The following is an 18,274-nucleotide window of genomic DNA, read 5'->3' as shown; positions in this document are numbered from 1 at the left end:
TCCCCGGTGCCGTGCTACCTTTTGCCAGCACCCCTGTTGTCCATCTGTTTAACAAGAATCTACGACAGTGTTAGACGTTTCTACCATACTACGGTGCTACACAGTGGTTTGGTGTAGGTTGTGGCCTATCTTCGGTTAATCAACGCCATATTGCATACGTTGCATGTGGGGCTTTTTACCACTTCCATTTATCTGTTCATTGTGACACAAGTCAGGTTGCGACTCGTGGTCATTTCTCCTTGAAATCGCTTCATTTTCTGCTTTCCAATAATCTATTACTAGGCACCAAAGAACCGTTTATCTGTCGAACTAGCCCAGTATTTGGGAGAGGCCGAGCGGTTTTTGAACAACGACCAATTCGATGAAGCTGAGGAAATTTGTCGGACAATCATCGCCTCAGGTATGTTTTTCGATTTGTGTAATGAAGGAATGCTTTTCAGCGGTTACTTTATTTCAGTTGTGCTTTGCGACTATCTTACTTCGTAGAATTAGGGAACGTTGTTGGGTTTAAAGTTGTACCATGTTGCAGCAAAAACGACTATGATTTTTCATTGTGCAAAACTAAGTCAGTTGATGGTTCTATCCAGTCAGGAATGAGTACCCTGCATTTCTGTTTCTTTTTGTAAAATGTCGGCGTCATTAGCATAAAATACGTTATGTGGATCAGTGAAAAGTACTTAGATGGTGAGATGCTTGCAATTCAATTCAATTTATAAGCTATAGACCGTATACCATAGGCACATTGGTTCCAGCTGCTACAGTTTCAATCACCGGAAAACGGGAGTGTGGGAAGCGAAGGCATGTTCAGTTTGTTCGGAAATTGGGTACCAACGCATCGAAGGTGATAGCTTTGATGCACGAACGCCACTGATTGCGCGATCGGGCCACTTCTGCCAGTGTCATTAGCCATTGGTGATTTGTGTCCCGGGGTCCCCATCCCTGGAGGTGGCAGTTACCCACTGCTGATTTCCCCTTTAAGCTGGATTTTTTATGTCCTGCTGGTGAGGATTCTGTCACAACCACGCATAAGTGCTTGTGCACGCTGTACCAGCAACGTAGTTAAAAGAAACAGCAGGTAATTGAGAGGGCAGTACGGCCAAGTCCGACAAAACAGTATGGTGAGAAGCAGTAGATCTGTGTCGACTATCCGAGATGTTTGGGATGATTTAGCGTGGTCGGTTAGTTTAGCAGAATGCTGATTCTAAGTAGCGTTATCATCAAGATAACCGGTATTGCATTGTCATAGAAAGTATGTCCCGGTGCCCCGCTGCATATTTCTGTCAACTATAGCTTTTCAGTATTTCTCGGCCATAAGCACTTCACTATATGTACCTCCCCCTCCTCCACACAGCCAGCGTTGACCTGCCTGTTCAGAACAGGCCACGGTAAGATGTCCAGTTCGAATAAAAGTTACACAACAGCCGGTCAAGTTCGTGGTGCCTTTCATGCCACGTTATCACAAAAAACAATGTGCAGCTAAGATTTGTGTTCCACATACCATATCAAGAACCTTACCCTGGGTTGTGGAAAAAATAGAGCTTTTGCTCATTGCGTTGCGAACACTGTAAACAGTGGGCGATGTTCTCAGGGCAGTCATCAACAACAGTCATCACAACAGATTTCCTGTTCTCCAACCTGGGATCCCAACTTTGATTGACTATAAACGTGGAATTTCTAAATTCTGTATTATACTTTCCATCTACTAGACTTATTGACCGCATTAGCTATTGTTGTTTTGCATTTAGTTTTCTTCTCAAAGGAAAGCATAATGTATCTCCTGGGACATGAACTCTGCTTGAAGAGAGCCCAGTTTGAATCATGCGGGATGCTGTTCATTACTCTTTGAGACCATGACATTTCCTGAGTAGGGATGTCATTTTGAAAGTGTTAAGCATTATCTTGTTCTAACCGTTCCGGTATTGGTTTCAAGATGAGGAGTCGGTGGCTTTGTGCCTAGAAAGCCAAGGGGACGAGAAGCTGAGACCAACTGTACTGGACGTCGTGCAGCGTTCTAACTGCTTTAGCGCCAGCCAGGTAGGTCATATTCCTGAAAATAAGCCCAGAATGCCCGAAACCTACTGAGACCCGAAAACTCCATCAAAATCTCAAACGGGAAACTGGCAAGCATCCATGCCAGTCACTCAATCAATTCAGCAACACCGACGAGTGTTCAGGCACGCCACAGAAGCACGACCGACTGTGATAAGTTTCCAGCATTTCGTAGAATCTCGGTCAATGATGATGGGTAATCAGATAGTCTGGATCAATGTCAAAAGTGCCCTTTAAATAGCACTGGGCCCCTTGTAACTTCTGCACTCATTTGTTTGCAATAAAGTTGTTGACGAGTCTTTTTCCGACACTAAGGCATTGGGGTGGGAGCAGCAGTAGATGTAACACAGCCATGAGTCTTAGAGGTCGCACAAATGTCTCATGCATTGCAGCTTCACATCTGTCTCAACTTTTTCAAAAACCAAGTCATGTACCGAAATAACTAATAAACTCCGAGGAAAGCTGCCTCATGCAAGCTCACCACGACTGTTTGTGGTACCTACATATCCCAGTGACTGTTCAGATAATCGGGATATCGGATATCAACATGATTGATATTGATTTGTGGATATACCCCGCTGCGCCGCTAGCCAGGGTGTGGCGATCGTCATGTGATCATCATTGAAAGTAAAAGGCACTGACAACATCCACACTTTGCTCGCCATTTTTTATCTCTTCTGCAAATTATACTGCTCGGTCCTTCGTTTGCAAGACTCCAAATTTGGCAAAGAAAACAGCTGTCTTCTAGGTGGATTCTAATTCAGCATGGATTGTGTATGGCAATGATCTGATAGCCAGCATTCTGCCCTATTCTGTGAGTCGGATTTTCAACTATGAAGTTGTCGCCATTTTTTGAAATGGAAAATATTGCCTCGGGTTAATTTAACCGCTTTTAGCTGTTTTCCTGTGTGACAAAAGATTCGTACAAGTCTGATTGTGATCGACACCTTGAACGACCATGTTCCCTCTCTATTTGTCCTGTCAAATTGCACCGCATAGCACCCAATTCTTCTCCACCGTACGTGGTCCTGGCTGAAATCTATTATCGTCGTGGAGACCACGAAAAATCCACGGAGGTGAGAACCTGTGTTAAATAGTTGTACTAGTTTTCCCGACTAAGAAATTTTGCCACCTATTAATTATGGCGCGTTCATCTCACCAACTTAATGTGGACAACGTTCCCTTTTTCGCTGTAGTACAGTGTAGTATAAACAAGCACCTGTGTTTTAGCCTCCATGTATTTTTTGACCAGTTTGATTCACTACAGCTTTTTACTGTCTACAAATCTTCGTCCACAGTATATGTTTGAGGCCGCACAAAGAAACCCGGGAGATACCAGTCTTTGGTTATCTCTGATTGATTTTGCCGAAGAGAAAAACGACCTGGCGTTGGCCATGCACTACACAAAGTTGGGTGAGCGACTGTTTGGCTATCGACTTTTTAACCATTTTTACTTTATTGGTTTGTTCGCTTGTGTTTCGTGGGCTAACTTTACTCATCGACATTACTATTGACTCTTTTCGACTAGCATTGAGAGGTGATCGCCAAAATTCGGACATACGTCGACGGTTGATACAATATTATGAACGTGCCGGACAAAGCCGGAGCGCGCTAATGTTGCGCTTGTCTGCTCTTTCCGTTAATCCGGAATCGTCGGGTGAGAAACAGTTTCAGTTGGCTCGGTCACTCGCAGATGTGAGTTCAGTATAGCTTTTACGCCCGGGGGAAGTGTTTTGTTTTGTGTTCTAAGTTCGCATGCTAAGTTTAACATGATGTCTCCGTCATTTGCTTTACCGGTTGAGAGTGTTATCGTTTGAATTGGCAGTGTTTTCACTCATCTGATGGTATGCTCTCTCGTGTTTCATAGACAATGTCAACCCGACGAATTTGCTTGTGTGACCTATGGACTGTGTGTTCTCATGGTTGTTTGAAGTTGGCGCTCTACGTATGTTCCTTTCTTGCTGATCAAAACAGTGAACATCTTCCAGAATAGCGACACTTCTCATTGTGTTCTTACAATGAGTTAATCCATAAAAATAAACACGAAATTGAGGGGATGAACATTCATAGGTTACGCAGTTCAGACAAGGTGACTGCTCCTAACCACGGTCCACAAACTATAGAAAGTCTGTGTCCATATTTGTGTTTCTAACGTGTCAGTACAACGTGATTTTTCACTTGTTTATGTGCTTCACTCAGTTCTCAATTTGTTTCATAGGAATTCTTCAAACTCATGGATCGTCCCAGTTCTATACGTGCATATGAGTCGGCATTCGAGAAGTACCCGGACTCTGGAACAGATGCTGGTAGGTCCCCCAACTTTTATTGCCACCTTTTGTTTCCGCTCATCACCGGCCTTGGACTTTTTCCAATTCTGGTTGATTCCCGTACTTCCCTCTACGGCCGCGAGTTATTGTGCTAACGGATGTTGATCGACAGTTGTACCTGGAATCAGTGATGTGGAGCACTGGAATTATCTGATACCCTCCGTAAGCTTCATGACCTCGAATAACACCGATTTTAATGATCGTTATATTGATGTGTCCGGTTCCGAACAAACCATTGACCATAGCCCAATCTAGCTTAGATGGGTGAGCCCTAACAGGTGGCTCATTAGTTAAGGCGCGAGCTTACTGACCGGAAGGTCCATAGTTCGAACTCAATCTCTTCATCTCCACTACTCCTGTCTAGGTTTGGGTAACTTAACAGTATCTCAGCCCACAAACCTACCATCATTATTGTGCGATTAGGACATTCTTACTACCACTCGATTCACTAGTTAAGGCGGAGCTTACTGACCGGAAGGTCCATAGTTCGAACTCAATCTCTTCATCTCCACTACTCCTGTCTAGGTTTGGGTAACTTAACAGTATCTCAGCCCACAAACCTACCATCATTATTGTGCGATTAGGACATTCTTACTACCACTCGATTCACTGTTGAACCATTCTGAATTGGTCTCTGAAGATAGTTGTTGTTTAGCATAAAAATGAGCTTTCTTGCTCGTATTTCTACCAAATTGTCGGGATATCCTTTAACCTGTTATTATGCATCATAATTTTGGCATTATACCTCTATACTTCTATTTTCGTTTTCAGACAAGAACACTACTTTGTCAATGATGCTACAGTTGCGCAAGTACGAAAACGCACTCAAGGTATGTAATGTGTTTGTTCCAGTTAAATCTGACCAATCGTAACCGTGAACCAATATTTTCTATACTAAGATCTTTATCTTTACCAAAATATTCGATTTTTCCCACGCCGATGTTTTCTGTCAAAGCGTCACTTCTTGTATTGTGCATAGAGGCTCATCCCACATGTTTTAATCGTCTTCAAACCGACGATAAAAATATGCTTTTTACATCTATCCAAAAAATCGACACAGATGGATTAGTTGGAGAAGGAAGGACAACGTATACATTGTGTTACATGTATCCATGTCGTTGCACAGTTGTTGCAAATCTTTTGTCGTCATCCTGGTTGGTACCGTTGATCAAGCCTGTAGGAACCTAATTTGGTTCACCACTCGAAACTCATGGTTTCGCCTGCGTGCTCCTCCCTTTCATTGATTCCTTGTATTAACGTTGACTGTGTGCCCGATGCTCATATTTAGCATCCCGGCTTGTCCGCGGATAGTGTGCGGATAAATCCCGGTAAAAAGAAATCAAGATTCTTTAATCCCCCTTTTTTTGAAGTTCTACCTCTATCCGTTAAATATCACCTGCACCGATCGAATTCGACTGTACACATAGCTTTATTTTACTGTTGGCATCGTACATCACAAATCTATTGTTTCATATACTTGATGCCATGAATAGTTATCAGTTTAGCTCATTGATACCCATTATGCCTTATTATAAATAATAATAATAATCGTAGCACTCTTTCGGAGCCCAGCTACCATGCCATCCGAAGGAGGCACGAGGGCTGCCAGGTTGCCCAAGCCTAGACAGGGGAAGTCGAGGACAGAGGTCGGTTTCCAACCATGAACCTTCCGCTCAGTAAATTCGCGTTCTAACCACTTAGACCATCTCGCCCAGCCCTTATTATATCATGTCTTAATGACCTTCGGATTACTTTTCCTATTCCAGTTTCTTCTGCGCTATTGCAACGTATCCATCACTACAGAGGCAGGCAAGCCTTTGCGATGGGATCGCTTGACGGAACAACTGAAGCACCCGAACAAATATACGAAGTGAGGTCCTGTATTTTTCGGCCGGTGTGCTTTTTTGAAGGTGTACTGTAGACCGATAAGTGGAAACTTTATTGTAGTTATTGTGCCACTAATTAGTTTATCTCTCGTTATCGGATTCGGCTGAAATCCTTCAATCCAGTCACTATCACCCCGGGTATGATTGATTACAAAAGCATTTACAACGGGGATTTGTGATACGAGACACCTATTGGAAATACTCAATAACAATCAATGAGCATGCTACATGATTTGATAAAGTACGGAGAGATCGCTCAAATGGTTAGTGCGCGAATTTACTGACCGGAAGGCTCGTGGTTCGAACCCGACTTCTTCCTCTCCACTTCTCCTGTCTAGGCTTGGCAATATCCCAGCCCTCATGCTTCCCTCGGGTGATATTGTAGCTAGGTACCTGAATGGCGTTCAGCTGAGCGATTTTCTCGATTTTTTCAAAATACGGAGATAGAAGAAACGAGTATGTGTTTTTTCTGGCGAGCAAGCGAAAAACGTTTCTGCTGTAGGCCTTTGAGAGGTCACCATCCGTAGTGTGGCGTGTTTGCTGTGTTCAGTGACCTGTCGATATCAAGCAGCTAAAACCTGATGACTTCAATGATAAGAACAAAGATGGTTTGACGTGCATGTTTTCGGCAAGCCTTTTGAAACCGTACAGTATGTACCTTGGTTTAATGTGCATGGAATACATGAAGCGGGGATTCGAATGAGAGACGGCATTGGCTACCCGTCAAGGAACAACTAGTTTAAGTCATCAATAGGATGACCTGAGTTTATCAGTGCAGGCAATGCTGTGGTCGTGTTCAGCGTAGGATGCCTATTTTCGTTCGGCCCAGAGCATAGTTTAAACCGGAGACGACAATCCGCAACTGCTTTACGTTGTCCCCCTGTTTATGAGACACTTGTTTTGATTGGGATATCTTGTGATCCAAAGGGGCACTGTACCTGTTCCGGATTTACTGACGGTTACTCATGTTCATTCCGACCCACTGAATGTCACGCAACACTTTCTGTTTGGTCTTTATAATGAACACAGTGCGAATATTCATAAATCAATCAGCATAGGTATTATTTAACTTGGCAGCCACTTTAGAATCGTGCGTAGTTTCCATTCACATAACTCATTTTTTCTTTTCATTTTTTCAGCCTTACCTTTCCGGAAACGACACCTCCTGAGCTCTATATGAAATTGTTCCTAATCCTGATTCATCTCAAGTTATCAGCCATTTGCATTGTAAGTGTATTTACAATATCCTGCTCTTGCGATTTGTCCCGTATTCTTTTAAACTCATCAATCACCGGAACGGTCTCCATTGCTTCTTTTGCGATGCAAGTGGTTTTATCCTCGAAAACCTTGGGACGTAAATTAAGCCTCCTGGCTCGTCCGTTTTTACCAAGCAGGGATGTGTTTGACTCTATGATACTGATTTTCTCTAAACTGAAGATATTTATTTTGGACTTCAGCCGTTTGTTCGCGCCAGTTTGACAGAAGAAAATGCTGAGAAGTATTTTGATTGGCTGTTGGACATAATCAAATCCTTCAGAACTTACGGTCTGCATTCCGCAGCCGGTGAAATGCTCCTCAAACTGACCATACTGGAAAGCACCAAACAGGTAAGTCAGAATGACTGGTATCTGCACTTTTTTCTTCTCTTGCCCGTACACATCCCACTTTTCATACTACTCTTTCAATTCCAGTAGTCAAACAGAATATGGTCTCTTTTTTGGCCGTTGTGTGTCTGGATCTTTGGATTGCGTAACCCTCACGGGATCATATCCCGCAAAAATATTGTTATCACCCGGGTACAGCCTTCTTCTGAGTAATGTTAATCTGAGGCGACCGCAGTGCATCACTCTTGTGAAACTGCCGGAGACTCAGCGGGGTCTGTATTTCAGCTCGGTCTTTACCGTCGTCCCTTAACGAGGGCTTCCAACTTAGATATCACTTACATCGATTTCTGAAGACTCGTTTGTCGTTCAAGACTGCGTGACATCATCCAATCGTATTTCCTTGAGTTGTTAGCTTTAGTAATCATAGACAAATTTGTCTTTTTGTCAGGACATTTTTATGCCAAATACACAGTAAATAATCCGTTTCACTGGTGAAATCGCCATTGGATGTGTCTGTTACCTGGCTTGAACCAATAGACTCGGGTTGGAGGGCAACACAGATATCCATTATGCCAGATCGTTTTCACTGGTTTATTTGTATGGACCACACACTCTCTCTCTCGCCTTTCGCACTTGCCAATCTATTCACTAATAGCGCAGTGCAAGATGGATTGGGATACCTGTGATGCCTTTGGTTTGATTTCCTAGATGCCACTTGTTTGGACCATGTTGGCCGAAGTGCAAGTGGAGCTGGGCCAAGTCGAAAAAGCCATGTTGTCTTATCGCCACGTCCTAGACACATTGGCTCCAAGGCATACTGAAGCTCGCGTTGCTCTTGGAGGCCTACTGAAAAGGGTCGGACGTCATGAAGAAGCCCTTGATGTAAGTGCAGTTTGGATAACTTCCTGCTCGTTTTAATGGTGCTGTCGCTCATATCACTAGAAGGTGAATCATGGTAGGCCTGTCGATTTGTGGATATATCTTATCCACAACTTGGTTGACTACCAGCGCTTGAACTTACTTGGTGTCATATGGCTCTCGTAACCAATTTTATTTCTCATTGCTATGTAGCTGATGGCACCCTCGAATGTCATAAGTGGACAATCTTCCAGCCGACCGACCAAGAGACCTTCCAAAGTTCCATCATCTCTATCAAAGTCGAGAAATTCCAATCGACCGAATAAGCTTCGTGAGTCACAGAGGGGGACTATGCCTTCTGAACCATCTGATACCTCAGATCAGGAGCACCGGGATCGTGATGATGACGACGATTTTGCGGTTGAACAAGCGAAACGGGATGCTAAGTGGCTGAAGACTTCGAGCGCCGTGTCGGACGCCAGTCTACTCTCCAATGATCCCGTCGCATATCGTATTGCTTTCGAACGTTGCAAAATGCTTGACCACCCAGACTCGGCACACCAGTTTATGGATGAGGCTTGGAATGTTCTATTCACTGACGTAGCTCGTCTTTGCGGACCAGACTGGGCTGAACGTGAGTTTGCAGTACTTATATCACCTCTCCTGGGTTTAATCCATTCATGGGACTTGGTTATTCTGTTTGTTTTGCTTCCCCTATTTAGTGGCTGTTATCCTAGACAACTCTCGTCTGCGCGCTCGGCTGATGTCCAGATTGGGTACGAACGACCATTCATGTAAACTGGTAACCTCAAGAACACACGGTTTGAAGGAACGCAACGTCACAACAGCTGATATTTGGAGCCTTTACCTCCGGCTAATTGGAATGCTGATGGCCGAAATGCCCAACACACTGGCTCATTTGGAGGCGGCGGCGATTTGGGGTGGTCTGCTACCAGCCATATATAACGATGAGTCTCGCGGGCCGCCGCTAGCAACTTGCTCATCAGCTCATGTCTTGTTGGACACAATGGTACCCCGGCCTATTTCAAGCTAAGGGAAATCTATAAAAAGGTGTGTATTATCTATTATTGTCTCAACAAACGTTTCTTATCATTGTCGCGACGGGACTCGGTCTCTGATGGTCTTTCTGTGACTGTCAGTTTTTCACCGCTGCACATCTTTGTTGATCCGGTTCTCTAGAGGAGTTTGTGGGATGTAAGCACAATTTGCCTACATAAATAAGAGGGCAATGGTTTGGTAATGTCGATTCTGACGGAAGCTTTTGCCTGTACTTCTACATCCAGTGGTGATTCTGGTTTGGCTGATATCTTGCAACTTTATCAGACCTACGATGAGTAGGTTAGTTAACCCCCGAGAAAAGCAGTGTTGCTATTTTATCCTTTTCTACTCTTGTAGCTAAAACCTCATTCCAAGTGGTGCGAACTTTTGATGTCTCAGTTCCCGCTCGGGTTCGATCGATGTCTCCATTCGTTTTCAGTCTTTCCATCTACTGGAGATGGATAGAAGAAATGCATACGAGAAAGTTTGATGCACTGGAGAGTTTGAAAATCTTGGATAGCTTTAGAATGGTAGCCTGGCTGAGTTAGCAAGGAGTGGTTGGGAATCTGTAGATGTATGTGCAAGTATTCAGACTACTTAGCTATCCCTTTCAGTGGGTGTGATTGGGTGTTGATGTTCCTACGGAGGCATCCCTGATGCCGGCGTCGTACCCTAACGCGACGTTTATCTCAGTACTCCTCGAAGGTGCAAGCAACTTGGGATAATTTCGGTATTTTTTTGCTGTGGGTTCTTCCCTCTACACCTTAGTGGAAACCTTTATGCATGGTTTTACGGCAGCAATTAATCCTGGCTTGTTGTTGCTGTGGTGATAATGAGAATGACTTTTGATTCGTCTATCTTTATTGTGTATATTTTCTGTATCCTGACGTAATCTGCTCCAATGCCCCTAGTTACTGGATCATCATGTTTCATAAGTCATCTAGATGTGGTTAACGGCTCTCTTTGTAGGAGGAGCTACAAGGCCATCCGGGATCATATTTGTATGTGTTTCGGTGTGGTTACGATCTTGCCACATTAACTTTGTCCTTCTTGTCACGATTGAAGTTTCAGTGCTTTTTTCCCGCATGTATTTCCAGAACACTCGTAAAAATGACTTTTTTACAACCCATCTCCCTCCAGTGGTCACATCAAAACCAATATTGGAACCTGATGAATATTGCTATCCTCTTGGCTCGTGATTTCCGACAGTGTCGGTTGCTAGACCGGTTCAATGTGAGTTTTTCTCCCATATATATCTTAATCTGTTTAATTTGGCTTCTCTGCTACGTCACTTTACTGGTCTACTATTCAAACTCAACATCAACAGTCTCTCTTTATGTAAGATATCATCGGTCAATTAATTCTTATGTGTGATCCTTGCGATAAAATCTGGATGAACAGATTTATCACAAGAATCTCGCGTCAAACGACCTCTCTTCTGGTATGGATATCCAAAGACGACTACCTCGTGGGTTAGTTTGATGTCAGCAATCCCCAGGAATGTATTGATGTTTCGGTCGTATTATTGATTTAGGAAACATGAAGATTCGAATAATCTGGGATTTGAACGCATCTGTGCGGACGTCTTCATTTTCGTTTAGATAGAACGTGATAATGTTTCAGGCCAGTAGGCGTGGATAGACTGCCCATAACGGATTTTCCCATGCCTTCTAGTTGATTGGGTTTGTGTTATATGCGCCGGCTCACACTTAGTAGCAACATTTGGCTCATTGCGAGCCGTTTCTGCTACCATAGCGTTGTTCACAAATCCAGTGGCCAGGCAAATCCGTATAGGATTTCTGCTTCATTTGAATCCTGTGCAAGCTTAGCCAAATCTATGTTTATTCTTTGTCAGTTTAAAACTGCGATTTTTCCGGGTAATGTCAACAGTTAAGTTGTTTTGGAGGCCAAACAGAAGTCTCACTCACATCGCGTGTAGTAATTAGCAGATAAATGCCCAAATAAAATGGAATCGCTCTGGGGGTCCCCTTTGGCGACCGAATTCGCTTGTTTGTGTTTGAGGGTGTATTGACCCTGTGCCATACTATGTGGTCCCTATGCACGCTAATGTGGTCGGGACGTGCTGGTAATTGGTGCTGGGTCTTCTCTGTCTTTGTAGATCAGGACCTCTGTCGAGCTCAGTAATTTATAACACTGTGATGAGGTTTGTGTGAACAGGAATGAAACAACCATACTTACTCACAGTATACACAGTGGATCTAAAGGGCAACGACTATAAAAAAAACTTTTGAGCGCCATCTCGTTCCTCGATACCATATCAGGCTCTACCCACATGGATTCTGTGATATGTTCACTTTGTGGCTACTCATAAACTGGTGGCCACCTATCAGCCGACTAATTCCATAGGGTAAACAATTTGACCGTTCAGAGTAATCAAGTCGTCCACATCAGCGCCTGGTTCAATATTACCCTTTCCGTATGTTTTCATATCCATCCATCTAGGAAGATTGTCGTTATCCACTTGGGATTATTTCCAACAATGATTGCATCGTGCGTGGATCCCATCGTCTTGCCATTGGTAAGCCTTTAGTATCTAATCATATGCGGTCATGTTTGCTTTTCCTGCTTTGTAAGCTTTGGCAAATATCATCAAACCAAGCCGATGCCCTCTCATTTTGACGCAAGGGAGGGGAACTCTGAAATGAGTGTGGCCGCTAATTTTGAGCCATCTGTGAAAACCCGATCCACATTCCTCCGATTACACGACTGAATTCCCTTAGCACTGCCATGTAATGTCGCACCAACAAATGGAATGGTGAAATCTCGATGGTTTCATACAAGTCTCCTCTATCATTCAACTATTGAAAGCGGGAGATCTTCGATGAAATTAGGTATAGGCTATTCTAACAGTCCTCTGCTTGGGCCCGGATGAAATCCAGATGGGTGACAAGTGTATGATATCCACAGCGCTTTTTAAAACTTCGACGATTCTGTCCTACTGCACCTGCTAGAAATGTCTAGAGTGTTCGGTTTTATTAAGACGTTTGTACAATCAGATACAAAAGGCCTGCGATCCACTTTTGTCAATACATCGCGCAAGGTAGATCGGTAGCTTGTGAGTGCATATATCGTCGGAGACTCGAGGCGATTGGATCCGGAACAAGGGTGAGGTGAACTTTAGGATCACCGATGTCATCCAGTTAAATTTCAGAAAAGCCTTTGGCAGCTTTAACTACCATATCTGGTTCGATGTGCTTGTGGATTATCATCTTTTGAAGTACGTTAGTGTGTATTGTTGGTTTGATTCTGTCAACCACGATAATGGTGACCTGATGGGTTTCGTCAGAATGTTCCAGTATCATCTTATTGCCTGTGATAGCGCCATAATTTTGCGTATTTGTGAGACTGAAGAAAAGGCGTCGATTTGGGATATACCCACTTAATCTGCGTTGTTCCCAATTAGACTAGGAAAATTTTTCACGCAATCTGCTCTGTACTGTAATAAAGAGGAAGTACTGTGCCATCAGTTCATTTTCGGACCTTTCAAGCTCCTCCTGAATCATAAAAACCGTTCAGTTGATTCCTTGATTTACTTCCTCCTGTACAGGGCCACTATATGTCATTCGAAAAAAGCCAGCAACCACGAACAAATATTTCTTGTCTCTGTCTTGTCGCTGAACAAGTGGAAATGATCCTCTCAACGTTATTTACGAATTCTTCCTTCACTTTTGTTTCATACTTACCTGCTATTTCTTTGATGTTCATTTCACAGCCCGACTGATCGGTTTGCGAGAGCAGTACCCTCATGATCCACTCATTGCACTACTTTTGGGTGTCGGTTTTCTGGGTGTATCACTACACAAACACATTGCCTCACATCATCCACCAATCCTCCAGGTAAGTCACGCGTGTGCTTATGGCTTCTGTGTTTTGAGTGTTTAACGGTATTTTATAAAATGTGCACAAACTGACAACCATTTTCATCAACATCGAGTGTGGCGCAGTTGGAATAATACGCGTCAGTTTTCGGCACTTATCAGGATATCCGTCAGTTCGTTTCGTATCGATAGATATTTCATATCGGTTTATCAGTACAGGCGTTTCCAAGCCGTAGGAATTCCGACATTTAAGAGGAAACATTATTGGAATCTTTTATCTCCCAACATTCCGGAAGATTCAACGACCTTTGTAACCTGTACATTATAACTGTAGATTCACCACCCAAGTGTGCATCGAAGCAGTCACAATAACTGCTTTTGCTAAACCTGGGATATACATGTGATTTTTTATCGGTTACCTCCGAAATACCTTAGTAAACGTAACACCGTTTTTGTTTACGTCTGTGAGACACCGACTCTAACCGCGCCCATTCTTGCACACACCGCACATGAGTTAAGCACAACCTGAGTCCACATTTACACTGATCGGCAATAGCCGCCCCAATTGAAGTGGTCTAGCACTCCGTTGAGTTCATTCAGTGTGATTCGCCTTACTGGTTTGATCAGCACAGCCACTGCATTATTGCAGATGTTCGCCACTCATTCGGTAGAATCAAGCAATCATGCAGGTTTTATATAAGCCAGCAAGAATGGAAAGGTTATGCGGAAATCTAGATTTCACTGCAGCAATAAGATGTATAAATTCTGAGCTTCAATGTGAATCATTAACATTAAAGCACTACTTGCACTTTAAACAGTTTTAACCTGAACTTTTTAATTTCATCGGAGGAGTATTACTGAAAAGATGACTTTCGTGCAGTTGTGTAAATCCAAAACAGTCTAGCACGTGTTCAAACGCTTTCTTGGGTAAATATGGCAACGACGAACGTAGAAGTGCCAGGTGAAAAACAGAAATTTTCTGGGCGGTTTAGCGACAAAGGAAGAGTATTGTGCACATTGAGTTGGAGAGGTATTTTTTTATATGCTTAATTAAATCATTTTCTAGTTTTAATAAGAACCTGGAAACGTAATCAAACTGACGGATTTAGTGAAGTCTGAAAAATCGATAAAATGATCTGAATACTTGTGTGGCATTGTTTGCATTAGTTCTGTTTATTCGAAAACGTACACTCACAGGACATGGGAGCAAGCGAGTTCTGGAAAATGAATATAGACGGTAATTCTCCGAAATACGTGCAGGGAGTTGAAATCACTTCTGACTCCTCTCACATTGTGTCGAAAAGTCTTATTCATGTAGGGGAAAGCCGGAGTTTCGAAGCTGTTAGCCAGTGAGAGAAATGTTGTTAGTTTTTTTTGATGATTGCGTAAAGAGCAAGACGTGACATGCTTTCCGTTTACAACAACGCGTAACTGTGAATCACGTTTCTCAGATACATTCCAAAAGAAAAAATAACCAAACAGGGTAGTAGTTAGGTTATCTTTCGTTATGCTATGTTTAGTGTTCCATCACTTATCAAAGATTTGGTGAGCAAAATGTTGTCAAATATTCCATGTTAGATGGATAGATATTATTTTCTATGTGACTTGAATTTTGTGTTATTATATTTCACGTCCCGTTCCGCTTGGTTGCAATGCCAGTCTTCAAAGAGGGTTCGTGGACAGAAAGGATTGGTCTCCATCGAACCAGGATGTTTGCTTGAAGGGTCGCCCTAAAGCCGCCCATCCTTTACATGTTCCGAGTAGCTACTTGCTTGAGACTGCAGCTAGACATCCGTGCACTGTTTTGGCAGATGGGCCAGTAGCTTGGGGCTTTACAACCTCAAACTATATTCGGTCTTCTAAGGAGGATAAGCCCACCATCTGAGCACGGTAGTGCTTCCTTCGATAAGCTGTCCACATCGTTTGTAACTGAGTATGTGACGGCTAGAAGCGCCACCTCGATGTAAACTGAAGAGGTCACTCTTTCACTTCGCAAAAATTTTCAGGTTGCGACCGGCCCGTTCTGAACAGGTACGGTCATCGTGAAATCAATGTAAGAGCTACGTAAAGGTTAAACTTTAACACTACAATTTTAACTGCTCAGCTTAGTAGATAGCGGCTCCCAGGAAACATCCCAACACTACTGCATAGTTCATCTCGAATTCCATCAAATTATTGATGTTTATAAATTGGTCTCGCAGGACGTTGCCAGTGTCGCTCCCCCTCCAGGCTGGAACATCATCACATCGACTCTTCTTGAAGAGTACTTCTTTCTAACACTAAGAAAAAATTTTTGTCTTACACGTTTGACTGAATTGTCTTTCGTTTTGAGCGTGATTACGGGAGAGGATAGAACTGTGTGCAGTTTCCACCGAACATAAGCCTGAAAATTACCCGTCATATTGCGTTTAGTCGTTCACATTCTGCCTACTCACTTGTCACTTTTTGGTGCTTCTGAATCGCATCAGTGCATGCCATTTGTTCCAACAGGGACTGGGCTTTCTAAACGAATACCGACGAATTCGTGGTTACTGTCAAGAAGTGTACTATAACATCGCTCGTTTCTGTCATCAATTGAGTGAGTTTGTTTTGCGCTCAACTTGAGTAACTTAACCTATTTCACACCTGGCTTTTCAGTTTGTAAAACATCGTAGACCCATCTAGAAAATTCGCCTTAAAAATCAGTCGATGCACACGACGCCCAGTTTTACTTTGATGTCTTTTAGACGTGACTTCTATCCCTTTACTTAGATACGCTTTGTTTAAGGTTATCTTCAACGTGATATGCTTGTTATTGGTTCATTTTTTCACTCTTCTTTTTCCAGTGCTTTGTCACATCGCTATAGAATACTATGAGAAAGTTCTCAAAATGGAACCTGTTGGTAATACGGAAGAGGAAAAGGCGGTAGGTCTCACCTGACTCGTTTACATCCAATTCACCTGGTAGCTGTATACTACGTGCTCACCTGTGATGCCTCCGGTTTTTTAACCTTTGGGCGGTATGCTATGCATTTCAGTGAACACGGGATATATATTCGAAGGGCCACGCTAAACGAATTACCGTGCCGCTTCCACTGTACGACTGATTAGCAGCTTTCTTGCATCGTTGATCAAATGCTCCACAACATACATGATGCCTTTGAAATTGGACGTTTTTCATCCTTTATTTCACAGTTGTGCACTTACTAGAAAGCCTACCAAAAGACGAGGATGCCGATTTGAACCAATGTCTCTCGAAAATCTTCGGAAGGCTTCGTTAGTTATCTGGGATTGGGGTCGGTAGTTTGTCTTGTTTTTTTAGGCTGATCAAACGCATCACAACGTCAGCTTGTTCATTATCTGGTCTCCTTGGTGGAAAACCAATGACTCTGATAGCTTTAATTATGTTCAGAAACCTCACGTGATTGGGCAAGTAGCCTAGTAGGATCAGCTACGTAACAACTAGGGTTATCGAACCCAATCTTGGAGGATCGTTTCCTGTGGCCCATTCGCTCCATGTGGTTAAATCTGGTGCTAAAGTAATTGGGTCTCACTCCCGAACGACGGCACTTACTTTGGTTTATCGGGTGTTCGGGAATATATTATCACTCTTCTTTCTTTCGATTCTAAACACAGTGTTTTCCAGTTGCCTTTTCTAGGAGTCTGCACACTTAAAGAGGTGGTATCAAGTTCTCATGAGAAGCGGGTGATTGAATTTTAGTCACTGGTATGCTGGCCCCCCTGAACCCACCTTAATCTGTTAGTATGTTTCTTCGCGTATACCGAAGAATGAGTTCGCTAAAAGATGATCTTTTACAGAATGTTGGCTACCTTTTTCGGTAGGTTCAAGCTCTCTGACAGTATCTGATCCACCTCACTTCCTTCATTGCAGCTATGAGATGAAAGGATGCAAATCCTAGACGATTCGATTTGATTGTTTTATTGATGAGCATATGTACGAGCTGATCAACAGCTGTTTTTCTTTTCCAGCTGACAGATCTACGCTCGGAGGCCGCTTTTAACCTGGCTTTAATTTATCGAACAAACGGAAATCGTGCAATGGCCCACCATCTAATCCAGTCATATCTTGTTATCTAACTAGTCGTCAACTTTTTTCACTTTCAGCATCAATTTGTACATATTTGTGTATAAATCCTCCTACGTCAAGTCGTTTTCTGGGGTTGTAGACCACTTGGGAACAAAAATCAATTTTCACACTCACACTCGTTTAGGAAAAATCGTCCAGTAATTTCGAGGATGCTGCTGGATCACGGTCGCACGAAACCTTTCCTTATTCGGACTTATCAGTTGGGTAGATGAAATCACACCTCAGCTTGTCGTAAAGCATTTCACTGCAATCGAATTTCTAACCGAAGTGCAATTGTTGATAGCGTGATGCCTCCATCGACAGTATTCTGTTATCACAGAATTTGATGCACCACAGATTTGGCCTTCAGCATGTGTTCCATGACTTAATGACTTCGAGTCTAAACGTGACGTGCGCCCAATCGGTGAGTTGAAACAGCACTGTTTGAGAATTTTAATCATCATTCGGCAGCGCACCTCACAATTCGATGACGTTGGTGAAGACCTCATCTGATTGGAAAATCGTCATGGATTTGATTGCAAGCAGAATATCAGAATTTTGATCCATATATCTCTCAAGGGTGTGT

The 18,274-nt window shown here is 43.0% G+C and overlaps 1 protein-coding gene across 1 annotated transcript in view; it reads left to right on the top strand.

The window, feature by feature from the left end:
* The window catches only part of T265_01590 (hypothetical protein), a gene marked incomplete at both ends in the record, with an annotated part of 28,530 nt that extends 10,770 nt beyond the window's left edge, over positions 1–17,760 (top strand). The window contains 18 exons of the mRNA XM_009165649.1: positions 283–400; positions 3,049–3,125; positions 3,348–3,462; positions 3,578–3,744; positions 4,268–4,355; positions 5,148–5,206; positions 6,143–6,246; positions 7,402–7,489; positions 7,720–7,869; positions 8,575–8,748; positions 8,938–9,358; positions 9,447–9,754; positions 10,924–11,016; positions 12,247–12,322; positions 13,517–13,641; positions 16,113–16,200; positions 16,448–16,527; positions 17,592–17,760. Of these exons, the coding sequence (XP_009163913.1) occupies positions 283–400; positions 3,049–3,125; positions 3,348–3,462; positions 3,578–3,744; positions 4,268–4,355; positions 5,148–5,206; positions 6,143–6,246; positions 7,402–7,489; positions 7,720–7,869; positions 8,575–8,748; positions 8,938–9,358; positions 9,447–9,754; positions 10,924–11,016; positions 12,247–12,322; positions 13,517–13,641; positions 16,113–16,200; positions 16,448–16,527; positions 17,592–17,699 (2,439 nt within the window). The remainder of the gene's footprint in view (positions 1–282; positions 401–3,048; positions 3,126–3,347; positions 3,463–3,577; positions 3,745–4,267; positions 4,356–5,147; positions 5,207–6,142; positions 6,247–7,401; positions 7,490–7,719; positions 7,870–8,574; positions 8,749–8,937; positions 9,359–9,446; positions 9,755–10,923; positions 11,017–12,246; positions 12,323–13,516; positions 13,642–16,112; positions 16,201–16,447; positions 16,528–17,591) is intronic.
* Positions 17,761–18,274: the final 514 nt, after the last annotated feature.

Source organism: Opisthorchis viverrini, assembly GCF_000715545.1.
Source record: "Opisthorchis viverrini unplaced genomic scaffold opera_v5_17, whole genome shotgun sequence".
Classification (NCBI taxonomy): domain Eukaryota; kingdom Metazoa; phylum Platyhelminthes; class Trematoda; order Opisthorchiida; family Opisthorchiidae; genus Opisthorchis; species Opisthorchis viverrini.
This window is presented reverse-complemented; position numbering and strand designations above follow the sequence as displayed.